At 33.1% G+C, this 17,959-nt stretch overlaps 1 protein-coding gene across 2 annotated transcripts in view; it reads left to right on the top strand.

Annotated features, from left to right (window-relative positions):
- The first annotated feature begins 4,307 nt into the window (after positions 1 to 4,307).
- The window catches only part of pigs (phosphatidylinositol glycan anchor biosynthesis, class S), a 40,431-nt gene continuing 26,779 nt past the window's right edge, over positions 4,308 to 17,959 (top strand). For both annotated transcript variants that reach the window (XM_061962900.1, XM_061962901.1), the window contains exons 1-3: positions 4,308 to 4,347; positions 11,989 to 12,128; positions 12,196 to 12,307. In XM_061962900.1, the coding sequence (XP_061818884.1) occupies positions 4,329 to 4,347; positions 11,989 to 12,128; positions 12,196 to 12,307 (271 nt within the window). In that variant the 5' untranslated portion in view covers positions 4,308 to 4,328. The remainder of the gene's footprint in view (positions 4,348 to 11,988; positions 12,129 to 12,195; positions 12,308 to 17,959) is intronic.

Below are 17,959 nucleotides of genomic sequence, written 5' to 3' on the forward strand. Positions count from 1 at the left end.
AGGATCCAAAAGGGCCCCACTCATAAAATTTTTAAAAACAAGTCATACATTTTTTTTTTTTTTACTTTCAACGTTTATATATATATATATATATATATATATATATATATATATATATATATATATATATATATATATATATATATATATATATATATATATATATATATATATATATGTGTGTGTATGTATGAATGTGTGTGTGTGTGTATATATATATATATATATATATATATATATATATATAAACGAAAGTAAATATATAGATATATATATATATATATTTACTTTCAACGTTTATATATATATATATATATATATACTGTATGTATATATATACTGTATATATATATATATATAAACTTTGAAAGTAAAAAAAATAATGTATGACTTGTTTTTAAAAATTATTATATATAATTATTATATACAGTATATACATTATTATATACATTATATATATATATATATATAAACGTTGAAAGTAAAGAAAAATGTATGACTTGTTTTTAAAAAATATATACATAATTATTATTTTATATAAATTAATATATATATATAATATATATTATATTATAGATATATTTATGTGTATATATATATATATATATATATATATGTATCTGTATTTATATTTATATATGTAGGCTCCAATGTAGTAATTGGAGCCTTAAATAGGTCAACAATACATAACATTGATTTTAATTTCATATAAATTATTATATATATATAATATATATTATATTATAGATATATTTAAATATATATATATATATATATAGATATATATATATATATATATATATATATATATATATGTATCTGTATTTATATTTATATATGTAGGCTCCAATGTAGTAATTGGAGCCTTAAATAGGTCAACAATACATAACATTGATTTTAATTTCATATTTTTTTTTTTTATTATTTTTTTTTGCAATGACAGTTTTAAAGAAAATGCATTACGTATAATATAAATAAACTAAAATTACTGAGGATCCAAGAGGACCCTACTTAAAATAAGTCGTACATTTTTTTATGTTTTTTAGCTGTTTTAATTATTTGTTCATGTTTTTTTTTGTTTTTGTTTTGTGCCCTTTTTGTCAAACACACAAAATATGGAATATTTTCCCCAAACAAGTGAAATATTTAATGTGAAGTAATTGGAACCATAAATGGGGTCAATAACATTAATTTAATTCATTATTATTATTTTTAGCAATGACAGTTTTAAAGAAAATGCATTACGTATAATATAAATAAACTAAAATTACTGAGGATCCAAGAGGACCCTACTTAAAATAAGTCGTACATTTTTTTATGTTTTTTAGCTGTTTTATTTGTTCATGTATTTTTTGTTTTTGTTTTGTGCCCTTTTTGTCAAACACACAAAATATGGAATATTTTCCCCAAACAAGTGAAATATTTAATGTGAAGTAATTGGAACCATAAATGGGGTCAATAACATTAATTTGATTCATTATTATTATTTTTATTTTTTTGCAATGACAGTTTTAAATAAAAACAGCCTGCATGGCAGCTTTGTGTTATTTGTGTCAACGTTGCAACTTTTTTCTCGTTACATTTCACCCGTTTGCTTTTTCATGTTATTTTATAATGTTGTTGTTTTTTTAATAGTATTTGTAGAATAACCAATAGTAGTTAAACAAATAGCGGTGGGCTGCAAATGGCCCCCGGCCACACTTTGGACAACTAGTCTAATTAACCACATAAATATGTAGTGTTCATAATACCCTATTGTCATTTTTCATGTTCCATAAATCAGACATTTTTAATTTAGTATGAATGCCATATTTTTCCCTCGGTAATGTAAGTTGAAACCGGTCTGAAAAAGCGAAGGAAACTAAACAAAACTAAAAATGTTACATTGCGACGGCGGTGTTTAACGGTAGTACACTGTCCTTTCTGACCCATATACATGTTATAAGTAGACGCAGCATTGGCTGTTATGACGCGAGAAATTGGGCCGCCATCTTGAAGTGGTGATGGAGGAGCCGGAGAGCAGCCTAAACTGACAGTTGACAGGTAGAAAACAAAGATGATGTTCAGCGTTTTCTTGCTCAAATGAGTTGAAAATAAGAATCGGGGGATTACTTTTACTATTACCGGTACTATTACTATAACCCAGAGGTGTGGACTCGAGTCACATGACTTGGACTCGAGTCAGACTCGAGTCATGAATTTGATGACTTTAGACTCGACTTGACAAAATGTAAAAAGACTTGCAACTCGACTTAGACTTTAACATCAATGACTTGTGACTTCACTTGGACTTGAGCCTTTTGAATTGACATGACTTGACATGACTTGCTACTTTCCCCAAAACCCAAAGATGAAAAAGTTATTCGGGAGCGCTCCGTATTTTTCATTGTGTACTTGTCTATCAGCGTTGCGTGTGTCAGCTGGTGTGCTCTCAGTACAACAGCCAATCAAATTAGATCTACTTTGTTTTCATCACACAGCATTCATCCAATCAAATTGCAGGACAACCAACGAAGAAGACATGTCCAAACCACACGCCAGTGAACAAAAAATGATACCTAAAATAATTTTGTTTGGGTATAAAAATTACGAGGTGGTCAACACAAAACGGTTTGCAGTATGCAACACATGCGGTTCCAAAATGACTGATGGAGAGGCAACAACTTCCAACTTCGTCCGGCATTTGAAGTTGCACAAAGAACGGTAAGTTTTGAATGTGAGATAACGTTTATTGGCTAAGTAACGTGACTTTTATTTGCTGTGTAGTTAAATCAGTGAGGCTGTAAACTCACTGCTAACGTTATAACGTTATTGCAAACACGGGAATCTGTTGCAGTTCACTACCTTATTCATACTTTTTGTTCAGTGATTTTTTTTAAGCAGGGTTACGTTAGTCAATATATCACACGTAACGTTAGACGGCGGTCAGCAGCACCGCGTATTTTAGCCACCTAAAAAAAGACAAAAATAGTCAAATAAAGGTCAGTTAAAATGTATACTATATTATGAATATGTGTACCGTTTTAGCTAGCTTTCTGACATACTGTTGGTTGTTTACCTCAGTGGTCCCCAACCACCGGACCGCGGCCCGCTACTGGTCCGTGGATCGATTGGTATCGGGCCGCACAAGAAATAATTTTTTTTTTTTCTTTTTTTAATTAAATCAACATAAAAAACACAAGATACACTTACAAGTAGTGCACCAACCCAAAACAACTCTCTCCCCCCTTTTGTTCTGGGCATTGAACATGAAGACTCTTCCTTCACTGTTCCGAGTGGCCATGAGAGTTTTGGCAGTGCCTGCCTCCAGTGCTCCAGTGGAGCGAGTTTTCAGCCATGGTGGCATCATACTACGCCCCCATCGTGCACAAATGACTGACAGACTCTTGGCTAATTTGGTCTTTTGCAAATGCAATGCAGCATAGGGCCCTGACATATAAAAAGTACAACTTTTTTGTTATGTTCACGTATATGTCATGTTTTTTCAATGTTAACACTTTTGTACAAATAAGTACATTTGCACTTTATTTTTCAATGTGTTTGTTCTGTAAAGGAATGAGTTAATGTTTAAAATGACTGGTTAATAGTGCTATTATAAAGTGCAATGTCAGCACAATTTTCTTTCCTGCAATTTAAAATGCACTTGTTTTAATAAATAAATACAGCGTTTGGAAAGCATACACAATCTGTGTTAATATATTAGTCTGTGGTTAAAAGGACTTGAAAGGACTCGAAACTCAAAATGCAGGACTTAGGACTTGACTTGAGACTTTCCAGTCTTGACTTTGGACTTGCCTGTCTTGACTCGGGACTTGACTCGGACTTGAGGGCAAAGACTTGAGACTTACTTGTGACTTGCAAAACAATGACTTGGTCCCACCTCTGGTATTTAGTGAGGTAAAATGAAATCAATGCGCTGACAGTTCATTGCTCCTGCCAAATGAATTGCACTGAGTGGAGCGGATCACCACTCCAAGATGGCGGCCCCGCGTCTCGTCAGCGCCAGTACTTTTATAAGAATGTCTATGTTTGCGACACCGGTGTTTTAATGGTCGTACATCAACTGACGTAAACTGTCATTTCTGACGTAAAGAACAGCGCAAAAACCTTTGTCATGTCTTCTTACAGAATATAGTTTTTTTTGTTTCTTCTAAACAGACAATATTTAGCGACAACTAAATAAAATACACCGGACAACCTTTGCAACGGTGGATAACGCATGTTCAGTTTGTAAAAAAAAAAAAAAAAAAATTGCCGTAAATGAAAACGGGACGTCACATATTGGATCACGTGGCTTGTGACGAGCAAGAAGCCACGCCCTGACAAAGATGGCGACCGCGGAAGTGGGTGAGTGCTTTTGTTTTCTGTCCATTATTATTCCAAATAACGTCGCTACGTACACGTAGCCCTGACGTCAAATATGTGTAAGTTTATTATAAGAGACGTCTCTACGTATTCGAAAAAAAGGGGTATTTTTGCTCCATATCAAAGCGAGAGACGGTCTGATGATGAAGTTCCATGCTATGTTATTAGGGGGGGGGGCACATTTTTTTAATTGGGTCAGATATTTTTTGAAGGATCGATTCATTCAAATTTGGGTTGAGCTCACTTAACTTCCACTTTATTTGTACAGCACATACAAACAACAAACATTTTTTTCCAAAGTGCTGCTCAACAATATTTAAAAACAATATTCAAATATTATCCTTAGCTCCACCAATGACTGAATAAAAACACAAAATAAATACATATCAAACCAATATAAAAACAACATAGAAATAAATATGATTAAAAACGATTTTTTTAGGGTAAAACTAGAGATGTCCGATAATGGCTTTTTTGCCGATATTCTTTCTTTCTTTCTTTTAGTTTATTTGGAACATGAACACACTTACATCATAATACATCACACAATTTCATATCATTTCATTTTACATCATGCCCGAAAAGGAGTAGGAAGAAGCAAAGCTTATTTAGTCCTACCCCTTTCCCACTTCAAAGCGTTTACAAATATATAGAATCATTTACTGACCTTTTTATATAATAAAATAACATCTATGAATTAGTATACAACAGTTTTGTAATATGTAATTCATTCATTAATTCAGTCATTATTAACATACTGAGATGAAGAATATCTTATTTTCAATAAGGTTGAAAGTATTTCTCATAATTCTTCTTTTTTGTACTCTGTAAGCACGTGTCATGTCTGTGTGATCATGTTTTGTTTTAGTAATGTTCGGTTTAAATTTTGGACTTTTTGTGCACTTTTGTTTTGTTTTGTCACCATAGCAACCATTAGTTTCACCTGTCACGTCACGCACCTGTTCCACGTTTGGACTCATTGTGCACTCTTGTCACCATAGCAACCATTAGTTTTCACTTGTCACGTCACACACCTGTTTCACGTTTTGAGTCACGCACCTGCTTTCACTAATCATGTCCATAGTATTTAAGTTCATTCATTTTCTGTTGTTCGTCAGACTACTGTCAAACACCCAGGACCAAGTTTTGACAGTAGGTCGTCAGACTACTGTCAAAACTTGGTCCTGGGTGTTTGCTTTTCCGGGATGCAACGGAAAGTTGGCTCGGGCGAGATGGGAATGAAGGTACATGATTTATTAATATATCAAAAAAAAGTACAAACGAAAAGCGCGCACAGTGGCGGAGAATAAACTATGAACAATTAAACAAAACACTAACTGTGGCTTAATAAACAAAAACTTACTTTGGCATGGAACCGGCATGAAAAACGAGCAGCAAGGATCATAAGGGTGTGGAGAGTGTGCAGATGCATAAATATGGGGGTGTCGTCAGGACGAACAACAGAAAATGAATGAACTTAAATACTATGGACATGATTAGTGAAAGCAGGTGCGTGACTCAAAACGTGAAACAGGTGTGTGACGTGACAGGTGAAAACTAATGGTTGCTATGGTGACAACAGTGCACAATGAGTCCAAATGTGGAACAGGTGCGTGACGTGACAGGTGAAACTAATGGTTGCTATGGTGACAAAACAAAACAAAAGTGCACAAAAAGTCCAAAATTTAAACCGAACATTACTAAAACAAAACATGATCACACAGACATGACAGCACTATTATTTTGAACAAGCTCTTAAACTGGATCATATCAGTACAATTTTTAACTTCTTTACTTAATCCATTCCATCATTTAATTCCACATACTGATATGCTAAAAGTTCTAAGTGTTGTACGTGCATATAAATGTTTTAAATTATTTTTTCCTCTAAGGTTATATTTCTCCTCTTTAGTTGAGAAGAATTGTTGTACATTCTTTGGTAGCAGGTTATAGTTCATCATTTTAGCTGTTTGCAATTTTACCAAATCACCGAACTTTAATATTTCTGACTTAATAAATAAAGGGTTTGTGTGTTCTCTATATCCAACATTATGTATTGTCCAACTCTTAATTACCGATTCCAATATCAACCGATATCGATATATACAGTCGTGGTATTAACACATTATTATTAGAGATGCCGATAAATTATATTATCAGACGATAAATGCTTTAAAATGTAATAACAGAAATTATCGGTATCGTTTTTTTTTATTATCGGTATAGTTTTTTTTTTTCTATTTGTATTTTTTTTATTCAACATAAAAAACACAAGATACTTACGATTAGTGCAATAACCCAAAAAACATCCCTCCCCCATTCACACTCATTCACACTCATTCACACAAAAGGGTTGTTTCTTTCTGTTATTAATATTCTGGTTCCTACATTATTTATCAATATATATCATACTTGCCAACCCTCCCGGATTTTCCGGGAGACTCCCGAAATTCAGCGCCTCTCCTGAAAACCTCCCCGGGACAAATTTTCTCCCGGAAATCTCCCGAAATTCAGGCGGAGCTGGAGGCCACGCCCCCTCCAGCTCCATGCGGACCTGAGTCCGCTTTCCCACAATATAAAGAACGTTAGTGATGGGTTGATGAGGCGTCATGAAGCGTTTGGACACATTGCAAAACTATTGATACTGTGTCGATACTGTGTCACTAAATACTGACATCTGCTGGACATTAAAAATCCCTACAGGCAACCTATGGACCGACTCAACTGACACTGATTTGATGCCCTAGTACAGGGGTCACCAACCTTTTTGAAACCAAAAACTACTTCTTGGGTACTGATTAATGCGAAGGGCTACCAGTTTGATACACACTTAAATAAATAAATATATTGTCATTTGTAAGTTACACGTAAGTGTGATTTAAACAAGAATAGCTAAATAAATAAATGTATAAATATAAAAAAATGGGTATTTCTGTCTGTCATTCCGTCGTACATTTTTTTTCCTTTTACGGAAGGTTTTTTGTAGAGAATAAATGATGAAAAAAACACTTAATTGAACGGTTTAAAAGAGGAGAAAACACGAAAAAATTAAAATACAATTTTCAATTTCGACTCTTTAAAATTCAAAATTCAACCGACAAAAAGAAGAGGAAAAACTAGCTTATTTGAATCTTTTTGAAAAAATAAAAAAAATAATTTATGGAACATCATTAGTAATTTTTCCTGATTAAGATACATTTTAGAATTTTGATGACATGTTTTAAATTGGTTAAAATCCAATCTGCACTTTGTTAGAATATTTAACAAATTGGACCAAGCTATATTTCTAACAAAGACAAATCAGTATTTCTTCTAGATTTTCCAGAACAAAAATTTGAAAAGAAATTCAAAATACTTTGAAATAAGATTTAAATTTGATTCTACAGATTTTCTAGATTTGCCAGAATAATTTTTTAGAATTTTAATCATAGTAAGTTTGAAGAAATATTTCACAAATATTCTTCGTCGAAAAAACAGAAGCTAAAATATTTATTATTCTTTACAATAAAAAATAAATAAATTTACTTGAACATTGATTTAAATTGTCAGGAAAGAAGAGGAAGAAATTTAAAAGGTAAAAAGGTATATTTGTTTAAAAATCCTAAAATCATTTTTAAGGTTGTATTTTTTCTCTAAAATTGTATTTCTAAAAGTAATAAGAAGCAAAGTAAAAAATAAATGAATTTATTTAAACAAGTGAAGACCCATCCATCCATCCATTTTCTACCGCTTATTCCAAGTGAAGACCAAGTCTTTCAAATATTTTCTTGGATTTTCAAATTCTATTTGAATTTTGTCTCTTTTAGAATTAAAAATGTCGAGCAAAGCGAGACCAGCTTGCTAGTAAATAAATACAATTTAAAAAATAGAGGCAGCTCACTGGTAAGTGCTGCTCTTTGAGCTATTTTTAGAACAGGCCAGCGGGCGACTGATCTGGTCCTTACGGGCTACCTGGTGACCGCGGGCACCGCGTTGGTGACCCCTGCCCTAGTATATACAATAATATAAACCAAGTCATTTAGGATTATTTCATATCTTCATTTAAATAAAAATATATTTGTATCTTTTTTAGATACAGTCAATAAATAATGTGAACATGTATCATAACATGGAAATCTAAGAGAACATGTTGTGGATGATTGTGGACTGGGAATTTTTTTAATTTAATTTTTTTTACACATTTTTATTAAAAAAAAAATAAATAAAGTTTTTCCGACGTATTACATTTTAGACGATTTCTCTTCTTAGTTATTATTTCTCCGGCTGTAGAAAAGAGCCGCTCACAGGGCACAGAGGAGGCGACACAGTTGGCGTATCGGTCACGTGACCAAAACAGCTCATGATGGGTCACGTGACTTTCTAAAAGCGGTACGCGCACCGACACAGGGTTTTGCTCTATGAGCTCGACGCATGCGCCGATGCATCGGTGTTGCCGGACCCATCACTAAAGAACGTCTACAGTAAAGCAGTTTGTCTGCCGTAAACAGCAATGTTGTGACACTCTTAAACAGGACAATACTGCCATCTAGTGCATTTGATGAAAGCACTTTTGTGCGTGCCACACATCCATCCATCCATTTTCTACCGCTTATCCCTTTTGGGGTCGCGGGGGCGCTGGAGCCTATCCCAGCTACAATCGGGCGGAAGGCGGGGTACACCCTGGACGAGTCTCCACCTCATCGCAGGGCCAACACAGATAGACAGACAACATTCACACTCACATTCACACACTAGGGCCAATTTAGTGTTGCCAATCCACACAGCAATGCATCATGAGAGAGGGTGTTCAGCATGATTCGAAAGATAGTGACAGAGAATAGAACAAGGATGGACAATTCAACCCTTAACTCAACAATGAGTAGATGAGTGTTATGTGTGTGTATATAATGAACGTGTGTAAATAAATGAACACTGAAATTCAAGTATTTCTTTTATTTATATATATATATATATATACCGTATATAGCCGCCCATGGGCTGTTATTTGCATGATTTAGATTAAAATGCTACTGGGGTTGCGTTTGCTGCAGTATTATTGTTTTGATGGTTTTATAGAGTAGTTGGTACCATAATTTTATTTTTCCTGTATGCTGCTTTATTTAAAACTTGGAGTACTGTAGCCTTTATTTTATTTAAGTGACAGTATTATTGTTCTGTTTTGATGGTGGGTTTTATACTTGAGTACTTGGTACCATATTTTATTTTTCCCAGTAGGCTGCTTTATTTAAAAAAGTTTATTTATTTTTAGTATTGGTATTCTATTTGACAATTGTTGCACTAGTGCAATGTTGAGGCCTTGTTGATCTCTTGTCTTTTGATAGCCTACTTCATGTTGATCTCTTGTTTTTTTGTTTGTATATTTACAATAGCTTTTACATTTAAAGTTTTTTGTACAAAAAAAAAAATACTGGACAGTAACCATTGTAACCAAAAAATGGCCTGGTGCAGGCTGGTGCAAAAATAAATAAAAGCCTTGTGCAAATAACCGCCTGCTTCTTTTAAACGCCTGTCTCCAAAATCGATTTTGTGAAATAAACGCCCGGGCTACTATTTGGTTATATATATATATATATATATATATATATATATATATATATATATATATATATATATATATATATATATATATATATATATACACATATATAGCTAGAATTCACTGAAAGTTAATTATTTCTTATATATATATATATATATATATATATATATATATATATTAGAGATGCGCGGTTTGCGGGCACAACCGCGGAGTCCGTGGATTATCTGCGGATCGGGCGGATGAAATTAAAAAAAATTAGATTTTATCCGCGGGTCGGGTCGGGTCGGGCGGTTGAAATAAAAAACAATTAGATTTTAAATAGATTCAGGCGGGTGGCAGTTAAACCAATTGGTAAATATATATACATAGTTAAATGTTGTTACCCACATACGAAAAACGAGCAGGCACCTGCAGCATATGCCACAACAGAAGAAAAAAAAGAAGAAGAGATGGACACTTTTACGGAGCGGAGAAGGGACGCCTCGCCGGGGTCCGGGACCGAGGCCCCTTCCCCCGAGAGGGCCCCACCAGGAGCCGTAGCTGAGGCGATCCGCGAGAAGGGCCCGACGCACATCCAGGGTCACCACCGCGCCCACCGCACCGACACCCCGCCTCGTCCGCCTTCGCCGCGGCCGGCGTCACGCGCAGCAGGTAAGCAGCTTACCTGCCCGCCACCCCCGTGGCCGGGGGCGCGTAACAGGGGTCACTCCGCGCGCAGTGCGCTCACGAAAGGGGTGGGGCTCACCCTGGTTGATATAGACAGCAGGACGGTGGCCATGGAAGTCGGAACCCGCTAAGGAGTGTGTAACAACCCACCTGCCGAATCAACTAGCCCTGAAAATGGATGGCGCTGGAGCGTCGGGCCCATATACCCGGCCGTCGCCGGCAGCGAGACGCGCTTGGAGGTGCGCTCAGCGCGGCTCCCATATGATTGCGCACTGGTGTGCGTCTGGGTCGTGACAGCGCGGCACGCGAATGTCTGTGCTGCATTGGATCAGTCTCCTTTCTTTAACAGGCAAAAGCTTTATAACCTCACTAATGCCTTGCATCGTCTATATTAGATATATAACAACGGGCGGGTGCGGGCGGATGCGGTTCTGATTAAATGTTAGATCGGGTGGATGGCGGATGGTTGACGACTTTCTGATGCGGTTGCGGATGAAATAATTGCCTATCCGCGCATCTCTAATATATATATATATATATATATATATATATATATATATATATATATACATACATATATAGCTAGAATTCACTGAAAGTCAATTATTTCTTATATATATATATATATATATATATATATATATATATATATATATATATATATATATATATATATATATGAATGAAATACTTGACTTGGTGAATTCTAGCTGTAAATATACTCCTCCCCTCTTAACCACGCCCCCAACCACGCCCCCCGCACCCACCTCCCCGAAATTGGAGGTCTCAAGGTTGGCAAGTATGATATATATCAATACAGTCTGCAAGGGATACAGTCCGTAAGCACACATGATTGTGCGTGCTGCTGCTCCACTAATAGTACTAACCTTTAACAGTTAATTTTACTCATTTTCATTCATTACTAGTTTCTATGTAACTGTTTTTATATTGTTTTACGTTCTTTTTTATTCAAGAAAATGTTTTTAATTTAGTTATCTTATTTTATTTTTATTTTTTTAAAAGAACCTCATCTTCACCATACCTGGTTGTCCAAATTAGGCATAATAATGTGTTAATTCCACGACTGTATATATCAGTATCGGTTGATATCGGTATCGGTAATTAAGGGTTTGGTCAATATCGGATATCGGCAAAAAGCCATTATCGGACATCTCTAATTCAAACCATAACCAATACCTGTAATGAGACTGTAATGCAATTCCAAAATGAACCTGAAGATGGCAGTAATGCAACACATGGATGCCGTAAAAGTGTAAAGAAGACAAATAACGTGGCTATGTAAGCTTTGATGAAAGAATAAAGCCATTGTTGATGTGATGACGTTTGGAGAGCAACATTAGTTGTATAAAATATTAATGTGCATAAAAAAAAATACTATTTTTCTTTTCATTTGTCAGAGCGTCGGCGTTGCAAGCTCGCCTCCATGTCCATCGCCGCCATGGTCATCCTCCTGGGGGTCCCTCTGTGGTGGCGGACCACCGCCACGTACCGCGCCTGGTTGCCCGTCAGCGAGATCCAGGAGCTGGGTAACCTCCAGGTGCGCCTCGGTCTTCCTCCCCCTCCTCTTCCATTCTCCCGTCTTCCGCTTTCATCTTCTCTCCCAGCTGCTCCTGAGCGCCGACGTGGAGGTGGTGTTCGCGCGGGGGACGCTGGTGGCGGAGCAGCAGAAGAAGATCCCCCAGACACGGACACACGTGGAGGAACACGCAATAGATGGTGATCTCATATGGACACAAACACACGGGGAAATTAAACTCGGGAGGGTTATGTTCATGTTCCACCCCCGTCCTGTAGGTGGCAACAGTGTCCATCAGAGGTGGTTGAAAGTTGAAAGTGTTTAGGGCAGGGGTGCTCACACTTTTTCTGCAGGCGAGCTACTTTTCAATTGATCAAGTCGTGGGGATCTACCTCATTCATATATATCATTTATATTTACTTATTTATGAAATATATGTTTTTGTTAACAAGTTAAAGGTGTTTAATGATAATGCAAGCATGTTTAACACATATAGTTAATATTGTTAATACATTAAAGGTGTTTAATGAAAATACAAGTTTGTTTAACACATATAGTTAATATTGTTAACAAGTTAAAGGTGATTAATGATAATACAAGCATGTTTAACACATATAGTTAATATTGTTAAGTTAAAGGTGTTTAAAGATAATGCAAACATGTTTAACACATATAGTTAATATTGTTAACAAGTTAAAGATGTTTAGTGATAATGCAAGCATGTTTAACACATATAGTTAATATTGTTAATACATTAAAGGTGTTTAATGATAATACAAGAATGTTTAACACATAGTTAATATTGTTAACAAGTTAAAGGTGTTTAAAGATAATACAAGCATGTTTAACACATAGTTAATATTGGTAATAAGTTAAAGGTGTTTAAAGATAATACAAGCATGTTTAACACATATAGTTAATATTGTTAATAAGTTAAAGGTGGTTAAAGATAATACAAGCATGTTTAACACATATACCGGTAGTTAATATTGTTAATAAGTTAAAGGTGTTTAAAGATAATACAAGCATGTTTAACACATATAGTTAATATTGTTAATAAGTTAAAAGTGTTTAGAGATAATACAAGCATGTTTAACACATATAGTTAATATTGTTAGGTTAAAGGTGTTTAAAGATAATGCAAACACATATTGTTAATATTGTTAACAAGTTAAAGATGTTTAGTGATAATGCAAGCATGTTTAACACATATAGTTAATATTGTTAATAAATTAAAGGTGTTTAATGATAATACAAGAATGTTTAACACATAGTTAATATTGTTAACAAGTTAAAGATGTTTAGTGATAATGCAAGCATGTTTAACACATATAGTTAATATTGTTAATAAATTAAAGGTGTTTAATGATAATACAAGCATGTTTAACACATATAGTTAATATTGTTAATAAATTAAAGGTGTTTAATGATAATACAAGCATGTTTAACACTTATAGTTAATATTGGTAATAAGTTAAAGGGTGTTTAAAGATAATACAAGCATGTTTAACACATATAGTTAATATTGTTAATAAGTTAAAGGTGTTTAAAGATAATACAAGCATGTTTAACACATATAGTTAATATTGTTAATAAGTTAAAGGTGTTTAAAGATAATACAAGCATGTTTAACACATATAGTTAATATTGTTAAGTTAAAGGTGTTTAAAGATAATGCAAACATGTTTAACACATATTGTTAATATTGTTAACAAGTTAAAGATGTTTAGTGATAATGCAAGCATGTTTAACACATATAGTTAATATTGTTAATAAATTAAAGGTGTTTAATGATAATACAAGAATGTTTAACACATAGTTAATATTGTTGACAAGTTAAAGGTGTTTAAAGATAATACAAGCATGTTTAACACTTATAGTTAATATTGGTAATAAGTTAAAGGTGTTTAAAGATAATACAAGCATGTTTAACACTTATAGTTAATATTGGTAATAAGTTAAAGGTGTTTAAAGATAATACAAGAATGTTTAACACATAGTTAATATTGTTAACAAGTTAAAGGTGTTTAAAGATAATACAAGCATGTTTAACACTTATAGTTAATATTGGTAATAAGTTAAAGGTGTTTAAAGATAATACAAGCATGTTTAACACATATAGTTAATATTGGTAATAAGTTAAAGGTGTTTAAAGATAATACAAGCATGTTTAACACATAGTTAATATTGTTAATAAGTTAAAGGTGTTTAAAGATAATGCAAACATGTTTAACACATATTGTTAATATTGTTAACAAGTTAAAGATGTTTAGTGATAATGCAAGCATATAGTTAATATTGTTAATAAATTAAAGGTGTTTAATGATAATACAAGCATGTTTAACACTTATAGTTAATATTGGTAATAAGTTAAAGGGTGTTTAAAGATAATACAAGCATGTTTAACACATAGTTAATATTGTTAATAAGTTAAAGGTGTTTAAAGATAATACAAGCATGTTTAACACATATAGTTAATATTGTTAATAAGTTAAAGGTGTTTAAAGATAATACAAGCATGTTTAACACATATAGTTAATATTGTTAATAAGTTAAAAGTGTTTAGAGATAATACAAGCATGTTTAACACATATAGATTCCTTTCTTTCATGAAGACAAGAATATAAGTTGGTGTATTACCTGATTCTGATGACTTGCATTGATAGGAATCAGACAGTGGTGCTGATAACGTCCGCATTTTCGAATGGAGGAGAAAAAAAAGTCCTCCTTTCTGTCCAATACCACATGAAAGTGGTTGGTTTTTGGCATTTTATTTGTCCAGCTTCCGTACTCCTTTGTATACACTTTACAAGAAATACATTGTCGGCAAACTCCGTAGCTTGCTAGCTTGTGCACGCCAGCTTTCTGAGACTCTTATTTTGGTAGCGCAGGCAGGATGAAGTAGCGCTTTTATTGTGCAACTGTGCAGTTGGTCTTTGGAGTTTTGACGACAGGTACGGCGCCAGAGTCTGTTGAAATAAAGTGTTTCTCGCCTTCCAGTTGGTAATTTTAATGAGCTGGCAGCAGCCAGCGTCATCTCAGAAGACCCTCGGGTGCCGTGAATGTCAATCAAGTGACGAAAGTGACGTCATAGTGAAGATTTATGATCGCTCATTTTTAGGACTATTTTTTTAATGCCTGGCTGGTGATCGACTGACACACCCTCCGAGATCGACCGGTAGCTCGCGATCGACGTAATGAGCACCCCTGGTTTAGGGTGTTTCTGCCATAGACATGTTATAAGTAGACGCAGCATTGGCTGCTGTGAGGCGAGAAATTGGGCCGCCATCTTGAAGTGGTGATGAGGAGCCGGCCAGCAGCCGAAACTGACAGTTGACAGGTAGAAAACAAAGATGGTGTTCAGCGTTTTCCTGCTCAAATGAGCGGACTGTTGAAAATAGGAATCGGGGGATTAATTTCCACAAGAAAGATTTAACATTAACGTACTATTGGTTGTATTTTGTGAAAAGAATATTACTATATTATTATAGTTCTCTGCAAACCTATGGTGGCATCATGCCTTCAGTGTGCATATTGTATATAGTTCTCTGCAAACCTATGAAATGTTCTATTTTGTCTTTATTATTTTGTCAGAATGCACCAGAATGCTTCATTTGTATGTGAAAATCACAAATAAATCTTCTGGGGGAGGATGACCCCCCTAGAGGGGTTTGGTTTACAAACTTTCAGCCCCACCTAAAACAAAATTCACCAGCCGCCCCTGATTATGATGCATTCTCATTTTAGGCAAAGTATAAGACAATACTTTCTTAACAGTATAATTGTAACCAGGAATAAGTCTTCAAGTAACAATATTCAAATACTAACATTGTTGGGTAAGACAGAATTTGGTTTTATTCTGAAGCCAGTGAAACAGATTGGTGGTTTTAGTTGATATAATAATAATAATAATAGATTTTATTTGTAAAAAGCACTTTACATTGAGTAAACAACCTCAAAGTGCTACATTGTATTAAAACAAATAAAATTAAAATATAAAAAAAAACTAGAACAGTAAAATAGCTAGAACTATAGTATGCATATATCTAAAAAAAAATTATAAAAAAAAAGTTGTTGTTTTTAAAAAAAAAAGAAGGGTTTTTAAGCCTTTTTTTTAAAAGCATCCACAGTACCAATGATTGTCACAGATTGGTGGTTTTAGTTGATATAATAATGATAGATTTTATTTGTAAAAAAGCACTTTACATTGAGTAAACAACCTCAAAGTGCTACATTGTATTAAAAAAAATAAAATTAAAATATAAAAAAAACTGGAAAAAAAACTAGAACAGTAAAATAGCTAGAACTATAGTATGCATATATCTAAAAAAAAAATAAAATAAAAAAAAGTTGTTTTTTAAAAAAAAGAAGGGTTTTTAAGCCTTTTTTTAAAAGCATCCACAGTACCAATGATTGTCACAGATTGGTGGTTTTAGTTGATATAATAATAATAGATTTTATTTGTAAAATAGCACTTTACATTGAGTAAACAACCTCAAAGTGCTACATTGTATTAAAAAAAATAAAATTAAAATATAAAAAAAACTTAAAAAAAAAACTAGAACAGTAAAATAGCTAGAACTATAGTATGCATATATCTATAAAAAAAAAAATTAAAAAAAAGTTAAAAAAAAAAAAAAAAGAAGGGTTTTTAAGCCTTTTTTTAAAAGCATCCACAGTACCAATGATTGTCACAGATTGGTGGTTTTAGTTGATATAATAATAATAGATTTTATTTGTAAAAAAGCACTTTACATTGAGTAAACAACCTCAAAGTGCTACATTGTATTAAAAAAAATAAAATTAAAATATAAAAAAAACTAAAAAGAAAACTAGAACAGTAAAATAGCTATAACTATAGTATGCATATATCTAAAAAAAAAAAGTAAAAAAAAAAAAAAAGAAGGGTTTTTAAGCCTTTTTTTAAAAGCATCCACAGTACCAATGATTGTCACAGATTGGTGGTTTTAGTTGATATAATAATAATAGATTTTATTTGTAAAAAAGCACTTTACATTGAGTAAACAACCTCAAAGTGCTACATTGTATTAAAAAAAATAAAATTAAAATATAAAAAAAACTGGAAAAAAAACTAGAACAGTAAAATAGCTAGAACTATAGTATGCATATATCTAAAAAAAAAAAAAATTAAAAAAAAGTTTTTTTTTAAAAAAAAGAAGGGTTTTTAAGCCTTTTTTTAAAAGCATCCACAGTACCAATGATTGTCACAGATTGGTGGTTTTAGTTGATATAATAATAATAGATTTTATTTGTAAAAAAGCACTTTACATTGAGTAAACAACCTCAAAATGCTACATTGTATTAAAAAAAATTAAATTAAAATATATAAAAAACTACAACAGTAAAATAGCTATAACTATAGTATGCATATATCTAAAAAAAAAAAAATTAAAAAAAAGATTTTTTTTAAAAAAAAAAGAAGGGTTTTTAAGCCTTTTTTTAAAAGCATCCACAGTACCAATGATTGTCACAGATTGGTGGTTTTAGTTGATATAATAATAATAGATTTTATTTGTAAAAAAGCACTTTACATTGAGTAAACAACCTCAAAGTGCTACATTGTATTAAAAAAAATAAAATTAAAATATAAAAAAAACTAAAAAGAAAACTAGAACAGTAAAATAGCTATAACTATAGTATGCATATATCTAAAAAAAAAAAGTAAAAAAAAAAAAAAAGAAGGGTTTTTAAGCCTTTTTTTAAAAGCATCCACAGTACCAATGATTGTCACACACACACGAGGTGTGGCGGAATTATTCTCTGCATTTGACCCATCCCCTTGTTCACCCCCTGGGAGGTGAGGGGAGCAGTGAGCAGCAGCAGCGGTGGCC

This window comes from Nerophis lumbriciformis, linkage group LG09 (assembly GCF_033978685.3).
Source record: "Nerophis lumbriciformis linkage group LG09, RoL_Nlum_v2.1, whole genome shotgun sequence".
NCBI classification, from domain to species: Eukaryota; Metazoa; Chordata; class Actinopteri; order Syngnathiformes; family Syngnathidae; genus Nerophis; species Nerophis lumbriciformis.